The sequence below is a fragment of the Hylaeus anthracinus genome, unplaced genomic scaffold, assembly GCF_026225885.1.
Source record: "Hylaeus anthracinus isolate JK02 unplaced genomic scaffold, UHH_iyHylAnth1.0_haploid 12002, whole genome shotgun sequence".
NCBI classification, from domain to species: Eukaryota; Metazoa; Arthropoda; class Insecta; order Hymenoptera; family Colletidae; genus Hylaeus; species Hylaeus anthracinus.
The window spans coordinates 9,556,367-9,583,067 of record NW_026534349.1 but is presented as its reverse complement, the minus strand read 5'-3'; the positions used below and the strand labels follow the sequence as shown (position 1 = coordinate 9,583,067).

At 42.8% G+C, this 26,701-nt stretch overlaps 1 protein-coding gene across 6 annotated transcripts in view; it reads left to right on the top strand.

Annotated features, from left to right (window-relative positions):
* The window catches only part of LOC128892096 (protein bicaudal C), a 28,937-nt gene extending 4,622 nt beyond the window's left edge, over window positions 1–24,315 (top strand). For 2 of the 6 annotated variants that reach the window (XM_054152203.1, XM_054152202.1), the window contains exons 3-15: window positions 669–712; window positions 9,107–9,176; window positions 14,930–15,009; window positions 18,525–18,740; window positions 19,150–19,389; window positions 19,874–20,092; window positions 20,378–20,678; window positions 21,198–21,578; window positions 21,650–21,751; window positions 22,122–22,369; window positions 22,979–23,207; window positions 23,316–23,435; window positions 23,915–24,315. In XM_054152203.1, coding sequence (XP_054008178.1) covers window positions 669–712; window positions 9,107–9,176; window positions 14,930–15,009; window positions 18,525–18,740; window positions 19,150–19,389; window positions 19,874–20,092; window positions 20,378–20,678; window positions 21,198–21,578; window positions 21,650–21,751; window positions 22,122–22,369; window positions 22,979–23,207; window positions 23,316–23,435; window positions 23,915–24,033 — 2,369 coding nt within the window. In that variant the 3' untranslated portion in view covers window positions 24,034–24,315. Of the gene's footprint in view, window positions 1–668; window positions 713–7,923; window positions 8,637–9,106; window positions 9,177–14,929; window positions 15,010–18,524; window positions 18,741–19,149; window positions 19,390–19,873; window positions 20,093–20,377; window positions 20,679–21,197; window positions 21,579–21,649; window positions 21,752–22,121; window positions 22,370–22,978; window positions 23,208–23,315; window positions 23,436–23,914 lie in introns of those variants that run through there. The other 4 variants (XM_054152204.1, XM_054152207.1, XM_054152206.1 and 1 more) reach the window with 4 other exon arrangements.
* The last annotated feature ends 2,386 nt before the right edge of the window (window positions 24,316–26,701 follow it).

Here is a 26,701-nt window from a genome sequence, read left to right as displayed (position 1 = left end):
TGGATCGCTTCGGGCGCCACGTGGAACGTCGCGCTACGATTTAAATAGATTATCTGTTTGTAAACGGGATTACAAGGACTTGTCAGATGCTATGCTGGCCGCGATCGTAACGTTTATTTTGATCGAGATTCGCGCGTCGTATTCACGCTCGAATTTCGATTTTGCGCCGAAAAACAGCTCGAGGAACTCTTGCAATCAAAAACAGGGATGGACAAAATTTTATTCGCGTGATGCATGGCGAATGAAAGCATGTAATGACACCAAGACGTTCTATCGATTTATAGGCAAGATAAATGTATAGCTAATAAAAGAATAGGCGAACATTGCCCACCCCAGATATTTTCGCTTATAAGTTTATCAGATGTGAAATTCGAATCTTCGATTCGTGCTTAATGAATAAATAAAAGTGCACGTCAAGAGTAGCATGTTTGACTTTGTCGTGCATCGACATACATTGACTGCCTATATTCTAATTTTTATTTTTTGAGAACCAGTTTAATGTACCCGAGGTTACTTCTTTTTGATTTATGTATTGTAGGTAGTATCGTATTAAACGCTCCGTCGTCCACGCGTACGATCCTCCAACAAAGGAATGTATTGAAAAAGAAATGAAAAAAAAAGGACGAGAGTTCGTTGTACCCTAACCGTAAACTTTTCTTTGTTTACAGGTGATAATGCCGTACCGAAGACAGCGGACACGTTTTTTCATAACGTAAGTTGCGTTTCATCGTCCTTTGTAACTCTTCTAACGCGATCACAATGAGCGTGAGTCCTCCGCTCGAATCTCCGCCAATTTCGACGAGTTTCTCTCGATCCGATACTAACCCTTTGAACCTTTGACTGCGAGACGATTTTTGCTGGAAATTCCAAGGGGCACATCTTATAGAGAATAATAAAACGAAACTCTTTTATATTTACTGTTTATTCATCTGACGTTTAGTTTTGAAAATAAAAATTAAAAACTTAAAAGTCCTTTTTCGCGAAATTCATTTTAAAATATAAATCGTTGTAATTTGAATGTTATCGAAATTCTTTCGTTGTAAGAATCAAAAACCCGAAAATCCATTGTTTATTAATATTTAATTGCAAATGAGTGATTCATTCAGTTAACGATGCTTTTCATTTTTAATTTTCATTTTTGAAACTGTACGTCGAATGAATAAATTGTGCATACCAAGAAAATTGATTTGGCGAATTTAAACAATCTTCAGAGTCCAACTTTCGAGGTCGGATCTATACACCTTTCGCAGTCAAAGGGTCGAATGTACTTTATCGCCAAAAACGAGATAATTGATAATCGAAATATCTTCTCGCAGCTGTGTCGCGAATTTGATAAGAATACAAGCTGGTGGTCCATCGATTTCGATCCGTTCGATATTCCTTCGACCAAAAATCGATCGAATCGACCATACGCCAGCGTTGTTGACTCGTATCACTGCTCGATATTTTCTTGGTCGACGAAAACACGCGCCAGCATCGATAACTCGTGTCATAGCGCCGCTCGCGTCCCTCCTTCTTATGATTAATTTATTAATGGTTGGATAATGCGATTGCGCAATTCCCTGCTGGGCAAAATTAAGTAACGCGATATAAACATTGCTCTAATTACAATTTTCATCGAATTCGAGTAACGAATAATAAAATTTGAAGAAGCCATCGGTTAAACTCTCGATCAGGCTGAAGGAAACCTGTTGAATCGCGACCTCTAGTTCCTTTATTCTAAAGATTCACTTTCAGTAGATAAAAACTGATTTTTATCTCGTATGAGTTTCATTATGTTGCTCGAATGCAATCGATCCGACGACACGGTAAGCCTCTCGACCTCGCGATTATGCGATGCCGAGCGAAGGCTGTTTTCGCGCGACTTCCCAGCCCGTGGGATCACTCGATAATTCATCTGGCCCGCTACCGACGCGTTTATTTATTCGCTCAATTAATTCGTTTCATTTACAAACACGATGAGCCCTGTTGTGCAACTTTGGTATACAGACAACTCGGGACAATTCGCGTATACAACCACAATTCAATCAGTGCTCCGTTAAAAAAAAAGTACGAGAAGAAGTCCACGGTCCCGATCAAGGCTGACGGATTGCAGATTCCGTAAATCCTCTATTGCACAATGTCCGCGATAGGGAACTCGTTAAAAATAATTTTACAAACATTTTTCTTTCCGAATGTTCTGGGCGTATCGACGATGACATTTTATTTGATTATTGGACGAAATTTTATTAACCACCGATACGATACCATCGATAAGAGCAACGTTTACTCGATAAACATGGATCATGCAAAGTCACGTTTCCTTATTGAAACATCTAACAACCTCGCAGGCTGAGGTTATTTGTTATTCGTTTTACGCGTTAATTGACTCGTGATGTATAGGTAACCAAGAAATAATTTTTTTTTCGAGACACGATAGAAAATCTATGCAATAGAGGAGCGGAATCGATGAAGTCGTGTGGTCCCTTAATTATTTCGTTTTCGAGCCAATTTGTTGTCTGTGGGGATTGATCTACGTGTAGGAACAACCAAGTACGCGTCGTAGAGCACGTAGTCGAATGCAACGGGCCGAGCGCGTTCGCCAACGAGTTCGAAGGCAACGTTCGCGCTTATCCTTATCGTTGACACGTTGCGTAAAAGGGGGCCTGGAAATACACCGCTCGATTATTTATAGACCGGGTTTACTCGCAACTTCGCGCTACATGCTCGATTCTGTTCCCCTCGCTCCTCCTGCTAGCGTTAAAAAACATTTGCGCTCCATACGCGAGGCGTTGCCGATCGGTTAATTAACTAGAACAAGTATTCGTTAATACAAGCATCGGTGAAATTGCTATTACTTACCCGAGACTTCGTTACGTTTCCTTCTATCAGAAATACTTCGAGTGTCGAATTGCCTTCAACTTGAACCATTTTTTTGACTTTATTTCGTACCATTTAACTAAATAATCGTCGAATTGTCAAGGATTATTGCTAACTACCTGAAATTTCGATACGTCTCGATACCTCCTATCGAAAGTACCCCGGTTGCCAAGTTGCTATCGATTTGTACCGATGCCTCGATCTTGTTTCATGCAGTTCAAGTAACCGTTCTAGGTAAACCCGTTAACATGACTCATTTATCGTTAAGAATTAATTCATTACTGCAATTATATTAACTCCGATATTTCTTGCCCGCCAACGATTCGCGTCGCTATCGTGTTTTCTATATTTGCGATTAAAACAAGCCGCGGCTATCGTAAACGGAAACGCAAGGAAAGTCAAAATTACGAGCTCATTTACAGCTCTGTTTAAGCGTGAATATATCACAGGTGTAACTTGAATTGCCATGCAGTACACATACAGGACGTGCGCGAATCGAATGCGCTGTGGGTCGATCGTGAAAACGTAATCGTATCAGTCCCATCGCTGGCGATAACAACGTTTCCCCGAGCACTTTAAAAACAACTGCTAACTCATTCTCGCGTTTACGAAGGCGACGCGTGTTCGTGTTTGCTCGTATGACGCGGCAGTATTGTGTTTCCATCTTTAACGTCGCATTACGAGAAAGTACCTTGGTACAGGACTCTGCGGTGATCGAACTTTCACGTTCACCTGCGCGTTGTGTTCCCTTTTGATGTCGAATGTCGACCTCACGATTCTTTGGATGTTGATGCATTTGGAAAATCCGCGACGATTTTTAAGGGGACATTTTGTGGAGAAATTTTAAATTGACGAAAATGCGTTATATTTACCTGTATTCTCGTTCGCTAGGCGTAGTTTTGCCGATAATGAGGATGAAGTGAAAATTATGGTAACGATTTCATATACAATGATTTGATTGTATAAACATTATACAAAATCAGGTAGAGATTATTATTCGAAGTGGAGATACTCAAAATTAATATTATATATTTAGTCAGACAACGAGTTGCCAATTAACACTGAAACAATAATATATTCCACCATTTTAAGTAGGTATAGGCGGTAGTTTTAGTGTAAAAAGTGACGTGAAATACAGCGTATTTCGAGACCTTCACGGCGATACATCGTTCGCATAAATAAGATAAACGTAATCGGTTGGAAGCGTCGTGGAAGACTAATGCTACAAAGAAAGAACAAACCCGTGGACCATCTTAATAATTCCTCGCCATTGTTTACGCGGTCCATGACAAGTTTACAGAGTCGCCAAGGGAGGAATCCGCTTAGCTTCGCTTTCGAAAACGATCCGAGGTTCCCCCGCGATATATTTTCGACACGGCCGCGAGGGCTAGTGTTCGCGGTCTTCCCGAAATACCGTTTTACACGCGACACGTAATTTTAGCGAAAGTCACTGGACCTCGAGCTCGATTTATCCCCACTGCCAACGCTGCCAACTTTTCCGGATCCTCGGCGAGCCGAGCGTTTCGCTCTCGCGAGGAAAACTGGAATTCAAGCTCGATCGGGACGTTTCGCAGAACCGATGGTTTCCACAGAGACGGTTAACGGTACGCAAATCGTCGAAGGCTAATCCAAAGAGAATCCTCGCTGAAGGATCCTTACTCCTCGTACCCGAGTCGAATGGTTGCCAATGATGGCGTCGACCTCGGCCGAGGGGCCGATACGATGCGAATTGTTGATACTCGGGCAACTCGGAGCCTCTGGTAGTTGCTATCGAGCTTGTACATCGACGCTTTTGGAACGAATACCGAACGAGCGTCTATGTTACTGTAAACGTGTCAGAAGTGGGAAACGCGATTTTAATCAATATAGATGATAGAAACTTTGAGTAATTGCAAGGTGTACTAGGTAATAACTAAACTATGGATGTTCATGGGATATTTAAACGACTCACGAAGAATTTATTAATATTTTGCGAATCGTGGATCGACGAATAGATTGCAACGTATCTCAGATTTAGGGAAATCCGAAGTCGGTAAAAAGATTGTACAGTTTCACGTGGAATGACCTGATTCGATTACATTTCGTTTCCTACCTTCGATACATTTACGATAGTATCGATGCTCGGTTTATACGGTATCGGTAGCTGTATTCGTTGTAAATGTATCACTATCGAAGATCGATATTAAGTACACGCTCTATGTAATCGATACGCATTAATACTTTCGCGCAGCTATCAACGCGGCTTTATATAAAGTGATACTTTAACATCTGTTATCGATATCATCGATGCGATTCCGTTACCAACCATCCTCCTCAAAACGCGAAACACGTGATGATTTCACGTTGTCGCCGGGCAAAAACGTTGGCCACGTTTCTCAACGTTTACGCTCTTTCAGAGCACGCGATACACAGACCTAATTGTCCATTTTCATCGTGCTCATACTTTACAATTTTCTGCGTTTCTCCCGTTAGAGCCTCGAGGTCTTCAGAATTTCTATGACCACGAGCTTTTGGGAAGTCGAATGAATTCGCGGAAACACGCCTTAATGGCAACAAGAAATCGGACGTCTGGATTTTCCTCGGGCAAATCGGCTCGGCGTCGTGACATTTATGGTATTACCTGCTCGCAAATTTCCCTTCCGTGCGCTATTCCAGGTAGCGTTCCGTACGAACACGGTCTACAGCTAAAATTTGCACTCCTGCCCCCGGTTTTCCTTGTTCGAGATGAATACAGATAGTCCAGCCGGCGAAGGAAATATACCAGAACTAATTCCGATAGTTTTGAAACGTGTTCTGCATAAATGTCCACCGTGTATCTTGTTTATGAATACATAAATGCTCTCTAACTTTATCTTCTAGAGACGCTAGCGTAAACGAATGGAGAACGGTCACGATTTTCTGTTTTTACATCGGTAATTATCGATACTATCGAAATTACTTATATAGTTTCACTGTAATTCGAATTGCAAAATATAATCACGCCATACTTGACTCCCGGCCATTTTAGCAGTTCTGTTTCGCGTTCTAAATTACCCTGGTGACTTCAAACTTGTTTGATATATAGAGGATGTTTATGCAAATTCACATTTTCACAGGTACAAAGAAAGAATTGCAATTTATATGAAAGCAATACGTATATTATAGTTGATATTTTATATATTTTTCGATTGCTTTGGATTTTCGTACATTTTCCTATATTTTCACTTGCCATCGATGCATAAACATGTAACGGTATAGACGAGAATAACATGTACACCACAGAATATGCATTACAAAATTCATACCTGACTGTTTGCAATCAGCAGGTAGTACGGATACTTTCGTGACTCACCGCGTATACCTACCTCCGAATCAATGGGAATTAGGTCTGTTATTCCAGAAAATTGGTTGCAACCGGGCTGAGCTAAGATACCTTTTGTGAATTTCGGAGACCCCTCGGTTCGTCAGTCCGCTTTGGCCGCGTCAAACGTTCGCTTGCTCGTCGCTTGGGACCAGGGGTTGCTCGATCAATGTTTTCAAATAAAACCGAATTTTTTCAACCTGGAGGACTTTTCAATACCAACGTAAAAATATAAAATTAACAGTTTCTAGAGTTCTATAGTCATTTCTCTTTATTCTAATCAATTTATCGCGTGTAACCAGTGGCACTCTGTTATTATTACTGTTTACAGCGCTATCACGATAACCTCATCAATTCTCGAGATTTTTATTTTATTACATCGTCAAGTCCTGCAGGATTTGACAAAATTCGCCTTTGGGGGGCCTAAGTGAACTACCCCTGCTTGGGACGTCCCTTTCGGTCGGAGGAATCGGTACGAGTAAATCTGGACAATCGCGGGCCGCACCTGTCCGAGAGGGAGTGCAAGTTCCGCAGCTGGGACGCGCGAAAGAACTACCTGTTCGTCCACCACGGTCTTTAAATCGTCCAGCAGCGTCGGGTTTGCTCAAGGTGAGGCGGAAACGAGAGAGAGATTGTCTCCATCGGGCGGAGTCTAGGTCAGCGTTTCCCAAACTGTCTTCCGCACGATGTACACGAGCTTTACACGAAACAATTGCAATCAATAGTTTGGAACAAGTGAGATAAAAGAAAAATAAATTTCGCATATCTGAGGGGTAGGATATCACCTGTGGCGGGGCTTTGAAAGACCCTATACATCGCACGTACATTTAGGAAAAGTACAGGTAGCACTGTACTGATGGCATCAACGATTTGGTAGATCTCTTTTGTAAATAGTTTCCAACAACGTACGATCTCTGTCTCTCTTCTCGATACTCATACATAAATTCTTTTGTCGACACCAGAACTGCCAAGCCGTTCAATTTGGACGTCTTTTTGAAATTACTAGATTGTTAACAACATTTTTGCTGACTTTTTGAATAGGGAACTATTATAGTTGTATGCTAATCGGGTGTTTGTTCATCTACTCTTTATTTTCATAGATAGTCGTGCGAATAAGAGGGATGGGACGATCGTAGGTTGTTCAGTGTTAACGATTATGTAAGATCTTGACTTTTACTTTGATGCCTGTCATTAGAGATCGAGTAATGTATTCCTGAAGAGGATTTTTGCTTCCTTAATTGAATTTCTGATGGAAACTTTGTAATAGGAAACTATTACAATTACACGCTGATCAATTGCTACATCTACTCCTTATTCTCAAAGCGCATCCGTTGTTTCAATGTTGACAACTGTATAAGATCTTGACCTTTGCTTTGGTGTCTATCATTATAGACTAGATAATTCACCCTTGACGTTGATTTTCACTACCCTAATTGTGTTTTATCATTCAACCAATGGAGAAATGATCAATCCACGTGTTTAATTTTGAAAAGCGAATAACCAAGACGGAATGCACACTTTCCGCAAATACATTGCGAGATTAAAATTGTTCCGTGACTAAAGAAAATTGGGAAACGCTGGTCTAGGTTATTCGTCGGCATTCGCGTGGCCGGTGGTTCCTGGGGAGGGTTGGTGGAAGCAGGAGACGGTGGGAAGGAGACGAACGAAGTCGTAACAGCCAGCGAGTGGGAGGCGGTTCACCGAGCCGTCCCGTTACATTATCTGCTGTTAGTCAGTCAGTCGTGCCAGCGATCCCGACGCGGTGAAAACGAGAGACACGGCGCACCCGTTCGAAGATCGTTTCTTTCGAGAGATTCGCCGGGTCACGGTGGAGAACGTCGAAAATCTTCTACTTCCTCGCGTCGTCGCGAGCAGTCGCTGTAATCCATAGTTACTCGATCTATAATAAGAAAAAAGTGTGAATCGCGAAGCAAAGGTGCGAAAAGTGTGCGCGAAAGTTTGCTCCGATCTAGAAGACGGACCAGAACTGAACGCAACTCGACTCCACTTCCGAGTCGAGCAGTGTTTCGAGCGAAAGGATCTTGGATACGTTTCGTGGCAAAATCTGCAAGGAAACCCGTCGATCATCGATCGTTGATCGTTCAGTCGTGATGAAGTGAGCGGACAACCGCGCCGGGATGTTCCGCGGGTCTCGATAGAGTCGAGTGAAAGTAAATCACCGGGAGCTGTCTCCTCTCGTTCGAGTCCTTTCCACCCTGGTCCGAAAAGATCGCAGTCACCATGTCCGGCCGTTTCTCTGCCAACCAGGATACTTAAACCGTGACCGCGAAGAAAGCGCAAAATCCGTCGCGCGATTCCTGTACGCTGCCGTCTCGATCGTTCGTTTTGCCTCCTTTGCGACCTCATCGACGAATCGGCCGATTTTCCAGCGAATCGAGGCTCGAACGAGACGCACCAGTTGACAACGATGACCGTGGTAACATCGTGCGATTCGGCATGTTCGCGATGACGCGTAGACGATCGCGTCAACTCTACGAAAATCGCTGAAAATCGGTTGGAAGGGATCGTTGCTTTCTGGGTTGAACCGGAGTCGATGTACTGCAAGTACTCTGAACGATATTTCACATTATTTTCGCAAAAATATGGTAGTTCGTACAGAAAGTGTGAACCGTTCTCCTAACAGAAGGTCACTCTTCTTCTGGTTGTAATTGGCAAGGTTCAGCAAAACAAACATTTTCAGAACTTGAAACATGGAAATCGATCGAAATTTGTGGGTTCCCGTGATTCATGACTCGATTACGAGTGTTTTAAACGCGAGTACAAATTAAAAGCAGAGTAGTTCTGGAGATATATCGCGCGATCGTCTTTCGCGTTTTTCGGAACGTTGTAACGCGTCCACGAGGAATGTGTTCGGTCCGGTTTGAGTCGATTGTTTGTTTGTTGCAGGTTATGGAGGAAACGAACACCTTCGTTACGTGGCCGTCCCGACTGAAGATCGGAGCAAAGTCGAAGAAAGGTAAGCATGGCTGGTTGCGATCGCGAGTTACGCTTCTTATAGCACGTTCGCCATTCAGATTGGCGCGCGCGCGTTTCGCGAGTCGAAAGGTGAACCGGGTTCGCTGAAATGGGCAAATTTCTTATCTGAATACAAAATTTCGAACGAAAGGCGAACAGCTTTTGATTCCACGTTTGTTCGATATAAAATTACCACCTGGATCGTAAAATGAAATATCACGTTGCACAAATGGAAGTCATTTCTATCCAGTGTCTTTGTTCTCTGTTTAAAATTGAAATACAATATTTGCCCATTTTTGTTGGTTCTACTGGCAATTCCAACGACGTGGTAGGTAGGATATTTTCGGAAAGATGTCCACCCGGAAACGCTGCAGGAACTGAGCGATGATGCGTCATAGAATGGAGGTTCGACGACTTGGTCGACCTTGCCGGGAACAGGCCCATTTCGACATTCTGTTCGAGTACAGGGAGTCCTTGAGGTACGCGAATTCGTGCATGCCATCACTTGTCTCCTTGGGCATATTCTGTATTCGCGTGTATGGAGGACATTGACAAAATGATATGGACACCTCTGAAATACAATTATGTACGTTATCAACCTTAGGGAATGATTGACGCATATACGCGCTCAGTCGATCGGGTCACTGTGTGTGGTAAACGACATTAACCTTCAGCATATACATATATGTATAACTAACATATGGAAAAGAGAATTCCATGCACTTGCTCCAAAATGCCCTTCTGCAAAGGGTTGATAAGGGGTCGGGTCGTCATTTATTTTCAATGCAGTTCATACAAAGATTCGTCCTTAGATTCGTACAATTTGATTAGATTTCAATGGAATTAGTAAATACTGGGTAAACATCTACTCTGGCCACGTTTCTCTTACAAATGACATCATGTTATTCTCAACTCGGTTCCAATCTTTCTTCTCGCACTACGCATCGTATTTATGCGATTATCGAGTTACGCGGAAAACTTGGGAACGAATTAATCGCGCCAGTCGAGGACTCATTGTACATCGCGTCGAGTGTTTATCGTTTATCGACCGAATCTCGTTACATACGCACGGTAGGCGATTACGTCAATCCTAGGTTGTGTTGCCTTGGCTCGACCGCTGACGTTGGTATCGTGTATTTTCTTACGACTGCTATTTACGGCTCGTGCACGCGAATTCACGCGCCCAATTCCGTTGTTTTCGAACGAATCGTCTCCATTTTGACCAAGACTAGGGTTACCATCCTAAATATCTAGAATTTGTGTGCCAAATGAAAAGTAATTTACATCAGTTTAAGATTTGTTATCGTTTCTAATGCGAAAAGGTCGTCCATTCGCGGGACAATCCGGGGTGTCATGACGCAATAAGATGATCGCGCTACTCCAAAATCAGCTTTCTGGACCACTGTGCGACGTCCCGAGGCAACGTTCGCGAACGCAGGATTAATTAGAGCGCACCCATTAATCGAAAGTGATTACGAAACGACTCGCATGCTTGCTCTGGCGCAGCAGCGCGTGTCATGTCGGCCAAGTAAAACGCGACCGGCTTTGCGCCGTAGAAAACTGCGACTCCAAGTAGCGGAAACCTCGAGACCACGGAATCGAAAACACTGCTTCGTCGTCTGTTGCTCGCCCTCCCGTGGAAACTTTTCGGTGATTCATCCCTACCTCGTGACCTGAACAGCTGTTGCGTTCCTCCTCCTTCTGCTTCATCGTGCCCTCCCATCGAATAGCCCGATTGTGCGTGACAACGTGCGTAATCCGGTATAAATAGGACCCCAGAGTGTGTCCACACTTCCCACTGTTTTTCAAAGTTCCCCGCGTCGGAACCTTGCCTTTCCTGAACGAAACTCGCTCCGTTCGATTGGAAAAATACGCGTGCGTTTCGCGACATTCGTTTCTGTCGCGCCTGGTTCTGTACGCTTTTCGAGTAATCACTTCCTGAAATTTAAGTGCATCGTAGCATTCGGTAGCTAAACTTGCCTCGAAGGATCCGTCAGAATTTCGAGAATCGTCCATTTTATGACTACTCGAAGAAGCACCTCCGCTATGGCACTTCTCTGTAGATTACAAAGCAGTTACTCCGTTTTGGAGTTTTTCCACTAGGTTTGAGCGTTCCAACTTGGATCTTATCGGCGCGAGACGATCATGTTTTTAAATATTTTGTCCGAAGTAAGACAATTTTGTATTTCGCTCCATTTTTAGCCCATTCTCATTATTAGCGCATATTTGCGTCCAATTTGGCAATCAAATTCAAATAAAACATCGGCGATAAGTGATTCAAATGGGTAAATGATTCTTCCCTCGTTTCTTACGATTTACATGTACAATAAGTTCGAAATTTCGATTTAAATTTCGTCAAAGTATGAAACGTCACACTCCAAGAAGCGTCCGAATCAGGCTGAAATCGATCCTCGTGAATTTCGAGAGCTCTCTAGGCGGATTCGCGAGTTCGCGACCGTTGTTATTGTTCGAATCGAGAACCGTTATCTCGCCCCAGGAATTATTAGTAAACGAAACGAGTCGATAAGTTTGGTTGGGCATGTCCCAGTTCGATCGAACGGTAGAACCCAGGCGCGTGACATTCGGCGATAGAATTATTCTACTTTCGTCTCCTTAAAAGGTCGACCGCGAGCTGAACCGTATCCGTATCTTCTCTCGGCGATCGTGAATTTATGCAACGGTGTTTTTTTTTTTTTCCACGATGAACTCTTCCGTGCCCGCGACTCAGAGTCGACTCGCTTTGTTGAAAGCGTCGAGACGTTTCCGCGTTGACGAGAGAATGGCGATGATGTCGTGCAAAAGTAGCATGACTGATTAATTATTCAATTAATCGATGGTTCGGTGGCGCGGTTGCGTGACCCTCTTCGGAAATACATATGCGAACTCGAATATAATACAAAATATAGCAATGCAAATGGATAGTTCGCGAACAAATTTGTAACGGATTAGTTATACTCTTATACTAAAAATTAAGGTATTGGTAATAACCGAGTAATCTGAAAAATTGCAAGAAATTAAAAATACAATCGAGTTGATAGCGTTAGTATCGATACATTTTCAAGACCCGACTCAAACCATCGATTAATTAAGCAATGAATCGAAGCGCATTATTTTCGATTGACATCGTGCAGAAAAGGTATAGTCCACTTTTGTAATATATGCTGAAGTCATGCATTTATGAATCACCTTGTAGTAGCAGTTGCGTTCGGTATCGTCGCGCGAATAAATTGACGTATCGAGCCGTAACGTAGGCCCTTTTTTTCGATTGTTCAGCGTGATGAGGTGAATCGAATCGCATCGAATCCGATTTCGAACGATGGCGCTTTGGCCGGTGGCCGAAGGAAGGCTTGGCGAAATTGTAGCGTTACGAAAGTCGGTTCGCGATACGCGTGACAGGCTTTATCGGCGCTTGCATAGGGAACGAGATACGTTGGGCGTCGAAATAATTCGAGCAACGGGAAATACATAGTATATCATTCGGAACAACGTTTCGTTTCGTTTCCCTTTCGTTTCGAAAACGGGGACCGTTAACTGTCCAAACGAATGCGAACTCGGTTTTCGCGGGGGAAGAACGGTCTGGAAAAGGAATTCGGGAAACGAAGCCCACAGAATTCGCACTTCAGCTGTACAACGATGATCGATAACGCGGAGATAAGATAACAGCCTTATCTAGATATAGATCTCGAACGATGAATGAAGGATAAACAACGTTTATCGGAATAGCTACAGAGATAGATTAAATAAACTATCAATAAATCTACAGGCAATAAATTTCGTTTCGTTCGAAATTCACAGTTACCTCCTGCGAATTTATTTTTGTAAAACGATGTACGTTCGATTCACTTCTAGATGATCGAACACGTCGATTAATACAATCGTATTTTTAATGATAAGTAGATACCTAAAATCGTTAGGGGCTGACCTAGTTAGTCGATCATCGATCGCGATCGACGTGCTTATCTCGCGCAAGCAATTACATGTCGCAAACAGAGATTCACGAAGGTCGAAAATCTATTTCTGGGTCACCGTTTCGATTCAGAAGGACTTTTCTCCTTTTACCAACCGGCGCTCTTCTTCTTCTTCGCAGTCGGAGGTATTTTTAGGCGGATCTGCGAGTATCGATCTTTGCGAAAACTCCTTGCACTGTGAAGGCAGAGATGGGTAAAAATCTTTTCTATATAAAAAACGTGAATAAAGGCTGCCTTATTTTACATCTGCCATTTATTAATTAAAGAATCAGAATTCAGATTACAGAATGAAAGTACATTTCACGTTGATCGAAACAAAAATGATTTCTATAAGGGGTTACTCGATTACGAGCCGCTGATAAATCAGGATGTGTTCTTATTCGTCATCTGTAATTCCAATAAAATTTGTATTTATCTCCGGTTGCGTCTGGTCTTTCGTTCCTCGATGGTTTTAACGTGATAAGACTTCTGTCCATCTCTGTTTCGCAGAAACGACAGGCGTGGCTCGTTCGCGGAAGTGGGCACCGATCCGACAAAATTGTTTACGCGGTTAAGAATGGTATTGGTTTTGACGAGCAACGACGAGTTTCCGTGGCTTTCCCTCAGCGAGGTCGATTACGACATCCTTTCCACGTCGTATGACTTCCTGCTTTTTTCAACGCAAACAGTATCGCCTGCCCAGTTTTCCGCTCGCCTTCCTCGAGCTTTCGTTTCCCTTTTTACAGAACAATACCATTCGCCGTGATTCGGAACTACAATTTATTCGTAGCACGTCTAATAAACCGATCCATCGATTTCATTTCTAACTACATCTTGGAAAATACTCGATACTCTATTTTTTCAGTTCATGTGTATTAAGATAATTATAGTCTGCCTTGAACTGTCGCAGCGATGAATATTTACGAGTTAATTTGTTTAATTGCGGAGCTCGTTTTTGTTTTTTTTTTATACAGCCACCCGAGTTACTGGAAAACGAAAGTTTCATACGTTTCCGTTCGTTTGCGATGTAGTTTTTTACGATACAAATGTGAAATTTTTAATTGAAATCTGACTTGAATGATGTTAATCGATTCGATCTTTTTAAAGCGAATTTGAATATCCTATTTAAAGAACGAAATAAACATTACTCGAAACATTTTTAATACACGAACCTTGAGAATTCACCAAATAGTAATTGGTTCGTTGCGCGACGAGCGTAATTAAGGTTCGGCGAGATTAAAAAAAAATAGAGCTTCTCATTCGAGAATGGAGAATATTAGGATTCGTGCTTCTACTTGAAAACTTACCAATCGTCCCTTGTTAGAATTTAGAATCTTTCTTACTCAACTCTTGAATAATGCTGCATTTAAAAATGAAAATAAAAATTTGAATGAAACTACGTAAAATGTTATAACATATTCAAAAGTTTATCTCATGATTGCTAGTGTCCTATCGAATACTTTGCAAGGTATTTTTTTACTACGATTCGTCGAAATCGAAGCGCCTATCGCGTTTCGTTTGAAAACGGTGGCGATCGTTTCGCACGATCCTGGATCGATTTCTCGATCGCCAATGGTTGGGTTTCCGCGACGACACGTCACCGTCCTCGACTTTGGAGCGTTTCATATCCAGGAAGAAAAGACGGCCGAAGAGCTCTATACGCGGAGAATACTAAAAGCAGTCTCCTAGTCGCCTTTCGTCTCGTCCGTGAGCGTTCGTTGGTTCTCGTGCCCCGTCGATAGTTGCTCGTAATAATAACAACGTATTGCCATGCTGTTGCATAATTTGTTTCGCCGTTCTTTTACAGATCCGCATATAAAGGTCGCGGGTCGACCCGATGACGTGCGAGCCGCTAAGGAGAAGATAATGGAAATTTTGGACACGAGGGTAAGCGAGCAACGTCTTTCCCGTTCTATCTCGTTCGCGATTCACGATGGTTTCGACTCGGAGAATTGGGTAATCAATTTCAATTAGTATCGATTACGCAATCAATTACCGTGATTGTAAGATTACGTTTTGTAATCGTTAATCACGTCGGCGCAATCGCAATTACGAATTGTAGTTGGACGGCTGCAATTACCTTTTACTCGATTGTTTTCGAGAAAAATCTTGAACTCGAGAAGATACAGCGTGCACCGCTGACAGAGATGGACGAAATTCTTATCGGAGCAGAAGTGTCCAATAACGAGTAACAGATAAACAGCTGCTTATCCGTTACTCGTTGAATAAGAGTTAAAGTTTAAAGTATGGTATCGAATATGTCGCGAGGAACTGAACATTTAACTCTTCGAAAATAAAAGTGAAATTAATGAATGGAAAATTTTCGGATGGGTTTGTCTAGTAATTGAAATCGTGCACTGTTAATACTTGGAACAGACTTCGCAAAGGTAATACACACGTTATCTGCTGTTCGAATACAATTTTGACCATCTTTGTTACGCGTTGCTGGTTTTTACCGAAATATTACGTCAGTCGCGAGATTAGAAACGACCTCGCCGATCGGCTTCTGACTTTCAGCATGACAGATTGATCGCTCCGTGAAACGTACAAACATTTCTCCGGCTCTTATCGCAAATAATCCGTCCAAACGATAATAGGAACTCGCGGATTGCGCGCAACAAGACTTTAATAACAATGTGTAGGTGTAATTGATATCGCGATATTGATTTTTCAATACGACGCATTAATTTTATTAGTGCCAATCGCACGAGGTAAATTTCCAACGTTGGGAAGCATTTTATCTGGACAATCGAAATCACAGTCGAAACGAAAACGGATACTGTCACACAACGACGCTTATTTCCTCTGACAACCTGGAACGTTACATTCGCATATATCGCGAAGGACAGAATTATCTGAATGTCACGAATCATCTGATGTCGCTGTTTTCTCGAGGAAAACAACTTTACGACTCGCGAGCATAATTTTAACGTCTCGTTCCTTCTGTCAACGTAGAGTGTGGTTTACGTGTTATTTGTGCTTTACGGGTTGTTGAAAACAGTTAGCAAGACCAACTGCTGAAGAGAAACAGCTAAGTGAGGTCGAGATAAGATTCGCATGTGCATATCGCTCTTATCGTCCAACCAGCGATGGATATTTTCAAAACATCCCTGGTACGCGATCGGCCCCGAGATAGATGGAGAATCCTACGAGATGTATTTCGTTGTCGAAACTAGAGATTAGAGAGTTCAAGGTTTTAAATACACAACGTTTCAAAGGCGGTACAAATATTTCGTTAGCGACGAATCACGATGAATAACGCCATGGAAATTGAACGATTCGAACTATCCGCGAGATCTCGAAGGTGACGACATCCCTTAAACGAGAATCTTTCCTTCCATTAGTCGTTTTACGGTAGACACCAAGCAGCAAACGGTTACGGGTCAACGCACGGTTCTACCAGAAATATCGCTGGTAGCTACTCGAATCCTTTGATCGTGGATCGCGAAACTTTCGCTCGATTCCGCAGGCATGTTCGGCAGGCGTGGGTCGTTGTTTTCTAATAGGATCCAGCGATTTTCTTTTTAATTGCTGGTCGCATAAGCGGCGCACTCCGGGTCTCGAGGATCGGCGAAGGAAAGGGGCCGACAACCACGTAGGAAGAAGCCATTCTATTTATACGCGGACGTTGTCTCGCGAATTCCCAGCCGAGAAAGCGAGACGTCCTGCGTCGCGACGAGCTCGCCAGCGCGTTTACCGATCCGGCCCGAATCGTTGGCTTGTTTCCTTGCTGCGTACCGTTATCTCCAGCGCAGCGTAGCCTTCCATCGCTAAATACAGTGGCGCGTCCAGAAATTCAGCAAGGGAAATCGGTCACTAGAAATCGGTCGAAAAGGAGGCAAACACGATCTTTGATGATAGTTATTTTTTTATCGGAGCCTTCAAATCTCGCGGGAGATCCATTCACTTTGCGAACAAGGAAATCTGTACGGGTTTAACTTAAATTAACAGTGTATAGAGCTAGATTTACTAGATACGTATACGAGACTGAAGATTTTCAAAAATAGATGCAATTTAATTTTAAAGAATTGCTGAACCATTTTTGTCCCTTTGATTATCGAAGAAGGGACACTGCTAAACAATATGATCTATGAACTATAATTACAGTAACAGTTAGAACAAACGTAAGATAAAATCACAAGAAGAAAGATTTAACAATAAATAATTTTCATGACGAAATTCAAATTCAGAATCGAGGCCTGCATCCACCAATAAAATAAAACTCCTAGGCTATAGAGTCAAATGAAAACAAAATCACTGTAGTACTCTACGTACATGAATAAAATATTACTCATCTCTGAATACGTCACTAGTCAGTCGATTCGCAATCATTGGTTACAGCTACCGGTTCACGATGACGTTTAACGAGTGGTTCGATAAGAAACGCAGTTGCATATAACTGTTCCTAGTGAGACTCGTCACAATTTGCAGCAACTATGTTGCTAACTGTCGCTGGAGCTGCTCACCTGATCGCACAAAACCCGTGGCAGGATCGAAAGCTGTACGCGTTCACTTTCCTCCGAGTGGCAGGTCTTATTGGTTCTGGCTCGGAGACGCTGTAAAACAGCGAGCGCGTTGCACTCTCGACACCGTTACCGTGTTACGGGGCCTGGCCAGCTATAGGACGGCTTTTACATAACGATAGCTAGGCGGTTCGACGTTTGAAATCGCGCACATTGCTGTCGTTCGAGTGGTAGGCTTGTATACGCACTCGCAAACGAATTTATACGGGGCCAGGATGTAGGAAATGTGATCTTAATATAGTTGCAGAATAATGATCTCGTTAAAAAGTAAGGTATTCATCTTTTGCTTAATACTCGTTGATTAGACGCGCACGGAATCGGGAAGTAAATTATATCCTCGCCTTTGGATAGATAAAAATCTGTTACTTCGTCGATTAAAATTAACGTATTTGTTAACGTTTTCGAAATGTAGGTACGAGAAGAAACGTAGAAATTAAATATAAGGATACGCATACGAGTAAGTATAATTAACAGAGACGATTGCGTCAGAATTCTTCTAGATATATCATAGAATTACTCTCCAAGTATTACAAACACCCCGACGTTAAAAATAGTGCAACCTAAGCACGCGAGAAAACGAAACACTATCTAGAAAGATGTTGAATATTTTGTAAAGCAACCGATGCTACGCGTAATTGTTCTGACATTTTGTCCGTAGAGTTATACTTATTATTATTATTCTTATCGTGTCCGGGGTATCGCTCGTTAGTCCGTAATATTTGACGTTCCATTTATTTTCGCTCGTCGCTGTTTATCAAAAATTGATTTCCTCTCATCGTTCCCTGCGCTCACGGCGGAACCATCGTCGAATTTTATTTACGCTGTATCGCCGATAACGACGAACGAGAGTATCGAGAAACGTTTGAATTTCGATTGCAGCAGATCAACCGAGTAACTATGAAACTGGACGTTAGTTACACCGACCATTCGCACATTATTGGAAAGGGTGGTCTGACGATTAAACGAGTGATGGAGGAAACCGGCTGTCACATTCATTTCCCGGACAGTAACCGTAGCAATCACCAAGAGAAGAGCAATCAAGTCTCCATTGCTGGCGAAGTGGAGGGTGTCGAACGAGCCCGTGCTCGAGTCAGGGTAAGCCGGATCGTCATCGAACGCGATCCCTGTCGCAGCCTCCTTCAGCCCTTAAAGTAGTTGTCCCGGTCGTAAATAGTGTATCAGTTGAATCGACAAATCAACTTATAACGAGCAAGAGCACACGTGTCGTAAAATTCCAGTGGAGATCTACTGGAGTAGCTTTACTTCCTTAACTAAAGTAAAATCTGACTAAAATTAGTATGTAGAAAAAAAAAATCCTAATAGCGTAGTTTTTGAGAAAAACTGGTCTTCGTGTACGCAAATGAGAACAATCGCTCTAAACGATAGCGCCGATCATTTTTAAATTTTGTGTCCTCAATTATGGACGCCAGGTCTGAAAGGGTTAAAGGTTAACGAATCTTGCTACTGTAGAGGATTTGGTACCAATTCCCAACCATTTTTGCAGAACCTGACGCCTCTGATCTTCTCGTTCGAGTTGCCGATCATGGGCGCGTCGCAGGCCATGCCGGACTCCACTTCGCCCTACGTGGTGAAAATTCAAGAAAAGTACAACGTACAGGTGATGTTTCGCACGAGGCCCAAGCTGCACGCTACCCTGGTTGTAGTGAAGGGCTGCGAATGGGAGGTGTCGCAAGTGAAGGAAGCGACCTTGCTACTGATCCACTACATGTGCCAAAACTTAGCTGTAAGTACGATCCAGAACAGATCCTATCAGGCCACTTACAGGCTTGATTCTTGTGTTAAAAAATTAGTCTGCCTCTATAATCAGTTCACGATTTGACAGTCGAACTTTATTCGTAACAAATAATGGAAGCGACGGCTTAGTTTGAAAGCAGTTCATTAAATTTATTCCAATAAATGAACCGTTCATTGCACAACTCGATTACCCTCTAGAAGCCTGATTTTCCAAATTAAATTTAACAAAATATCAATATATTTATTATTTGGACAAAAAATTTTGTCGTTTAATGGTGTTAATCTTTTTTATTCAGAAAAGTTATTCTAAATATAAAAAGTTACGACTATACCAAGTGCTTCGACACTTAAATCTAAGATTTCTCAAAAGGCGGAGTTAATCGATTTGCGCAATGAACGGCTCGAATGGAGTCTACTGTACCACGTCAACAAAAAATCGGTAATGGCACGAGTAAAGCAACTCAATTCCGCAGAGTCAAATACAAGTACAAATGTCGATGGAGATCTCGCCGCAACATCACAGTATCGTGCTTGGTAAGCAGAGCAGCAACTTGAAGATGATCATGCAGTGCACTGCCACGCAAATCATGTTCCCCGACGCGGGCGACCCAAACATTCCCAGCCTGAAAAAGAGCAACATCACAATCACAGGTGGCATCCATAACGTTTACATGGCCCGACAACAGTTAGTGGTAGGTCATGTTTGCCCGCGTGATTCGGTTTCCTTATCGCGTATCGGAAGACCTCCTTATCTTCTCGTGTTGTTTTTCTCATCCGCTGGCTGTAACGTTTTTCTCGACTTTTAACATCTCGCTTCGACGGAGTGGAAGCTTCCAAGTCGTTTATGCGTTTTATAAATATCAGAAAATTCCAACAAAACTTGGACTCTCCGCGTTCCACGATATTCCGAGGCGATCTAAAATAATCCTACCCCCAAATAAAATATCCCGGATAAAAACACACGCGCTTTAACTTAGGGCTCCCTGCCGTTGGTTCTGATGTTTGACCTTCCCGAGGACACCATGTCGTCCGTCGACACGGAGAACATTTCCCAGTTGATGCAGTCGCTGGACGTGTTCATAAACGTGAGGCACAAACCCAAACAGAGCACGCTTTCCGTTATCATCAAGGGGATCGAGCGGAACGCTGGTAACATTTACGAAGCGAGGAAACAGCTGTTGGGCTTGGATGAGCCCAGGATACATGCAGAGATCCCGGTGACTTACCATGTCCCGAACGCTGGCAATATATTTCAGGGACGAACCACCAACGGGGCTGGTGAGTATCGTTGCGTTCTAAATTTACTTATGATTCGAGGATGCTATCGACTTTTCATCGCGCGTATTTTGGTAGAAGTCTGTTAGCGCGTATGAACGTCGGCCCGTTCGAAATTTCATTCGATTCGACGGATTAACTCTTTGAGGTACGCGATTATGAAAGACAAATAAAATTCAGGCAGCACAGTGTCGACAACTTGCTAACGCGTTTTGACTTGTTCCCATTTCTAATTTCACTTATTGTACGAATGAGAAACTTTAAATAAAAGTTAAGCAAAAGGTAGGATAGTTTTTAGCCCAACTAATTGCAAAGAGTTAACACGTTGAACGCCACGAACACTCACGTGTGGGTGACAGAGCTTTTTCACTAAGAAATTTCAGCAATTAATTTGAAGTATTAATGAAAATAAGTCCGAATAGAGCTCTAGTTTACAACGGTCTGAAGAGAAAACTTTAACCCTGTAGACAATTCCATGTGAATCAGTCTGAGATTCAACGTGCTAACAATTGCGATGTTTAGGTTCCAACAATCTGGTCGGCAGTCTGTCGGAGAACCTGTCGAATATGCTAACGGTGAACACGCAGAATCCTCCGTACTGCGTGTCGCCGATGTCTCACTCGCCAAATCCGATGGGCTTGTCGCCTCATTGGGGCTTACCGTCGATACCGTCCATGTTTTCGCCGCTACAGCTTCACCACACTTACCCGTATCCGCACCTCAACCATCTACTGACGACGCAGCACGTGATGCACAACAAAGCGATGCCATCTCACGCCCATGGATTACAGAACCATGCATTTCCCGGCATTGGGCAACTCCACTCCAACGTACCACGCGTTGCTGGCTTTCACAGTATTCACGGACTGAACGGCAACTTGCCGGATAGCAAGGAATGCAGTGGTAAGTTTCATGGTCGAAAGATTACCTTTGGTCTTGATCGAGTCTATGATAATTTTCTTTTCTTTCGACAGCTTATTCGTCGTTGAGCAGCGTCTCCAGTTCTCTATCTAGTCCCGCGGTCAGCCCTCGAAACGTATCGCCGGTCAATCCTACCGAGACTAGTCCTAATTTAGGTGAGCATAATTATTTCCGAGCTGATATTGCGATTCGGTACTGGATTAAGGCGCTGCGAGGCCTTCAATAATTTTTATTTTTTCCTTTGGGAAAGAAAAATCCATGAGTGTCGTTTTCAATTGCCTTGAGAATAAGTCTATTTAATCCTTCTTGTGCTATTGTCGATCTACGTACACTTTGTTACTGTTCCAACGATAAGGAACGAAGAATTGTATATTTCGTTGAACATTGTAGCGTTTAATGCTTGTGCCTAATTTATGGAACTCCCTCAACCTAATCCCTGAAGGTCCTCCAATTGGCAAAGGTCCCTAAAGCATCTGCTTCAATTTGCTCCTGGTCGCGACGAGGCTAATCTTTTCTGTCGAACAGATTTATCCGGTGTTCTATCGGATCTCTCGGTGACCGATCGACGAGCACCCGGCTGCGAGAAGAAAACTTTGGAAATGGCTGTGCAACAGAATCTCGCGCCTTTCGACTACGATCAGAAGAAAATCTTGAGCGTGAAAGCGATGCAGGCGAAACCGAACTCCAACGAGTATCGCGTTCCCACATCCACATGGTCTGGCTACGGATTCAGTCAGTCCATTCCTCCTATAAGCACGGGAGACTTGAGCAAGGTAAGGGCTAACAGAGAGATTGGGTTTCCTCGACAAATGTCACTCAGTCCCATAATTATTCGTAACCTCTGTATCTATTCAAGAAATTTGTATAATTTAAACGATACGACTCATGTTTCCAAATCAATATGCCATTATAAATATGTACATGCATAAACTTCACACATGTATATAATAATAAAATTCATTTGAAATCGTCGAGTCTATCATTTAATTTAGACAAATTTCTTCAATAGACATAGAGGGTTCGAATACTAATAGGACTGACTGTATATGTATATTAGGTTCTACAAGTTCGTTATTGTTCTACTATTCAAATTTGCGACGCGAACTTATGGCATTAGATACGTTGACATGCTTGAAGCAGGTTAATAATATAAGTGTCATAGATATATCGAACTCAGACTATGGTCACATACCGTATTTCAAATACCGAGACACCAGAAGCTATTACTGCATAATTACTCTCCTTTTTGGATACCTTTTGCAGACACCTATACCTTCACATACCGATTCTGCTATTAGATCGTACAACGTTCCTTATGAATTCAGTTTTTTACTTTGCAATTAATAAATAAATAAAAGTACCTGTTTTGTTTTCAATCGCAGGAACTGACCACCTCTCGTCCGTCTGATTTGTGGAAAGAACCAACGACGCCAGTGTTCAGCGGAGAGATTGACTTCGGAATTGGATCCGGCAAAGACCGCGTTGGACAAATCGGCGTGAGCTCGAATTACATGGAACACACGCCGAGCACGCATCTGAACAAAATCCTGTCTCACCGGTACACCGATTTGACCAGCATGCTGACCAGCGTTGGATTGGAAAAATATATTCGTGAGTTATACGATAAAAACAATGCCTATGCATCCCGTACACACGCTTTATACGTCACGCTTCCGCTTCGAGCTTAGCCATACATGTCGCTTGTTTTCTGTCCGCCAGGCCTGTTCACGTCTCACGAGGTGGACATGGCTACGTTTCCCACGTTGACGGAGAAGGATCTCTGCGAGATCGGGATATCCGCTTGGGGCGCGAGGCGCAAAATAATGCTGTTAATCGCTGGTACGTAAGCTGACCGATCGTTGCAAGCTAGCCTCGAGCAAAATGTAATGCACGATTCTGATTCATTGTGCAATCGGTAATCATGATTGATTAACGAAGAATAAACGTTCCTCGTTAGTATGATAAATGAAGTTATAAAGATAGCCTAATGAGCACCGTTTCGGGTCAGGCTATTTTTTACCATTACTGCGAATGATTGTGCACTTGTGACAAATTAAAATATAGGAGACTGTATAAGGAAGTCCATAATGCATCAATGGAAAACTATACACGTTACGCTGTTTAGAAAATAAGATGTGAATTCGCGTAAACATTCGCAGTCCAATCGTCAGGGTTTAGATCAATTTAATTTTCACTTGCACACTTCTCACCAATTTCACGGTAGAATTTTGTAATCTCCTTGCTTACTCGTTCCTGGCATTTTTGCACGTTCCTTTACACAGGTTCGAAAACTGAAATTGTACCGTTTGCCCTTCCAGAAATGAACAAACGAACTAGTACATTCTGCGGCAGCGCGGCTCCGGGCGCGGAACGGAAGGCGACAACGTCAACGGCTACGACGTCGATTGAGAAGTGCAATCTGGACAGCAAGTGGTAAAACAGGACGAGAAGAAATGTCGCGGGTCCCGCGATATTTATGCGAAACTGATACAGCACCGATGAATTTCGGACAGTGGTACTTAAACGTTAGCAACGCGCTCGGACGCGGACAATCGCATTTCAAGACACGAGAACATTGATAATCGATGATCGATTTCACGCGGGAAGGTCCCGGCGACTCGACACGTTGGTTCGAGAATATAATTAGTAAGTTAATTTGCGATTTACCAGGCACCGGACGAACACCCCCTGATGATTCTTTTTTTGTGATCGAGGACCGTCTCCGAATTCTTTTTTTTTTCCTTTTTTTTTGTCCCACACACAGTTCTCGATTCACTTGCTCGAACGGTGCCTTAGGTTAAGAAGCTCGTTACTACTTTCGTTTCGTTAATTTTTTTTTACGTTGCTAGAATGGTCTTTTCCCAGCGTCCAGCGACGCTCCGCGCGGATCGACGCCCTTGTTCGTCGCCGGGGCGTCGCTCGACGCGCGTTGCGTATCGTGTGTTTCTGTGTAACGGTGAAGAGTTCGTGATGTGGCGTACAATGTGAAATCGGTGATAACGGTTCAATTAGATTAACGATTCGTCGGAGCAGCGAGGCTTCGGAGCTTGATAAGCGACGGGCGAGGGATGTCCCGTGCGTTCAACGGCCTTTCGCCCTAGCAAAGTTAAAATATTTAATCTCGACTAAGCTCGAAATTCGGCGGGCGAACGGTGCCCGCGGTTTGAGACAACGGAACGCCCCGCTCGCAGCCGCGTTTTCGAGTTTTACAAAGTAACAAAGTATTTATTATTCATTAGCGAAAGACGGTGAACGCACGCCGAGCGACTGCAAGAACATTTCCCACGTAGAGAACAGAAAGGCGGACGATGCGAGCTTCAACGTTCGGGGACACTTTGAGCACTGTACGCGAAACGATGCCTGGCTCGACTCTTTAACTGCTAATTATTATTTACCTACCAGGTATAAATCGGAGACGAGCTAAATTTCTATCGAGATAAAAGTAGCCGAATAACGAGGAAAAGTTAGTCATCTTTTCATACGTTATTTATTCGATAGTAGTTACAATGTGAAATGTAACATTAAAGTATATTTCACATTGGACACGTAACTGTTGGATCGAATAAATATAGAAAATAGATTGCCACATGGTATCCCTATTTGTCATCTTGTAGTCGATAGAATTTTATTCATCTTTGATCCAGACGTACGATACCGACCACCCTATTTCAATCCATTAATATTTAAATTATGGAAATATTAGGGTCATATGCCATAGCAAACGTTCTGATAATGCCGTTGTGTTCCCATCGAGCCAAGTGCAGCCAGGATAGAGCACTCGTTCCTCGTGCTACACGTTTGAGCGTACAATACGATTCGAACGTTTCACACTCGAACAAGTGTATAAGCTCGAAGTGCCCTCGAATATCTAATTCGACTTTAATTCCATCATTTACGTTCTCCGCGTTCGACGAGTCTTTCGCAGCTAAACGGTCAGCCACGATCGATCGTGCGATCGATCATTTCGGGTGCGCCGTGAGTTCTCTTCCCTTTTCTTGATTTTTTACGCATAAATACTCGAGGAACACTATTTTCGTTACAATAAACCGCACATACGCGTTCGCGGTCCACTTTACACAGATAGCAAATTTTACGGAAGTAAGATATCTCGCTCGATATAAATTATTAATGTTTTAAACCTATTTTTTTCTTTTTTTTTTTGCACAAATGGAATAGAAGCGTTAGGCAACGAGCTCCGGCGACATGTTCGCTGCATCTGACAACATTCAGGGAAACAGACGTATTCCGTTAAAGCGATTCAGGCGTCCAATGAATTTTGTATCGTCAGGAATATAAATTGTTCTGTCGGTCGGTATACAGAAATCGGAACGTCTCGCGGCCGAGCTTTACCGAAAATGCCTAGCGAACAATTTTATCGCTAAAAGTTCTTGACTAAGTCATTTTGTGAAGTTTTTTTATGCATAAATTATTCTTCGCGGTGGAGCACGATCAATCGTGCTCGGAAGTGATCGAAGTGTTAGTAGAGATAAAAAAAAAAAAAAAGAAATACTATGTGTTTCCTACACGTGTGTGATGTAACAAGACTGTCCGATCGTTCCTGTTCCTCGTGTTCGTTTCCTGTTAAATATGTAGAAATTTCGCGAACTAGCTGTGCCTTCATAACGAGGAATTATTGTTTTTGTTTGTGCGATAGCGATGGAACGTCGCAGAGCATTAGAATTGCAATTGTCGATCGCCGTTATTTCGAGAATCCTAATCGATGCTCGCGAGCCCCCGTTCGTTTCGCGCGCGTATTATTCTTCACACATCCGCCTTTCTCTATGTGAAATTCTTGCACGTTCGATCGGGATTCCATGAATTTTTCTGGACAGATAATGTCACTATTCTTCGATGTTCCTATCTAATATATTTACATATATATATATACTAATTTTGCATGATATAGCGAATAAAGTAGCTGTTACGGAAATTAAAAAATTATAATGGAGTGAGTGGAAAAGAAAAAAAAAAAATGCTATACGAGGACGCGACAATGAAGCTTTTCAATGCCTAGCGCTCGAGCATCACGGTGTACAAGCTGAAACGAAACTGACAGATTGCAAATGGCAAATTTCTTGACACGTCTCTCTCTCTTTCTCTCCCTT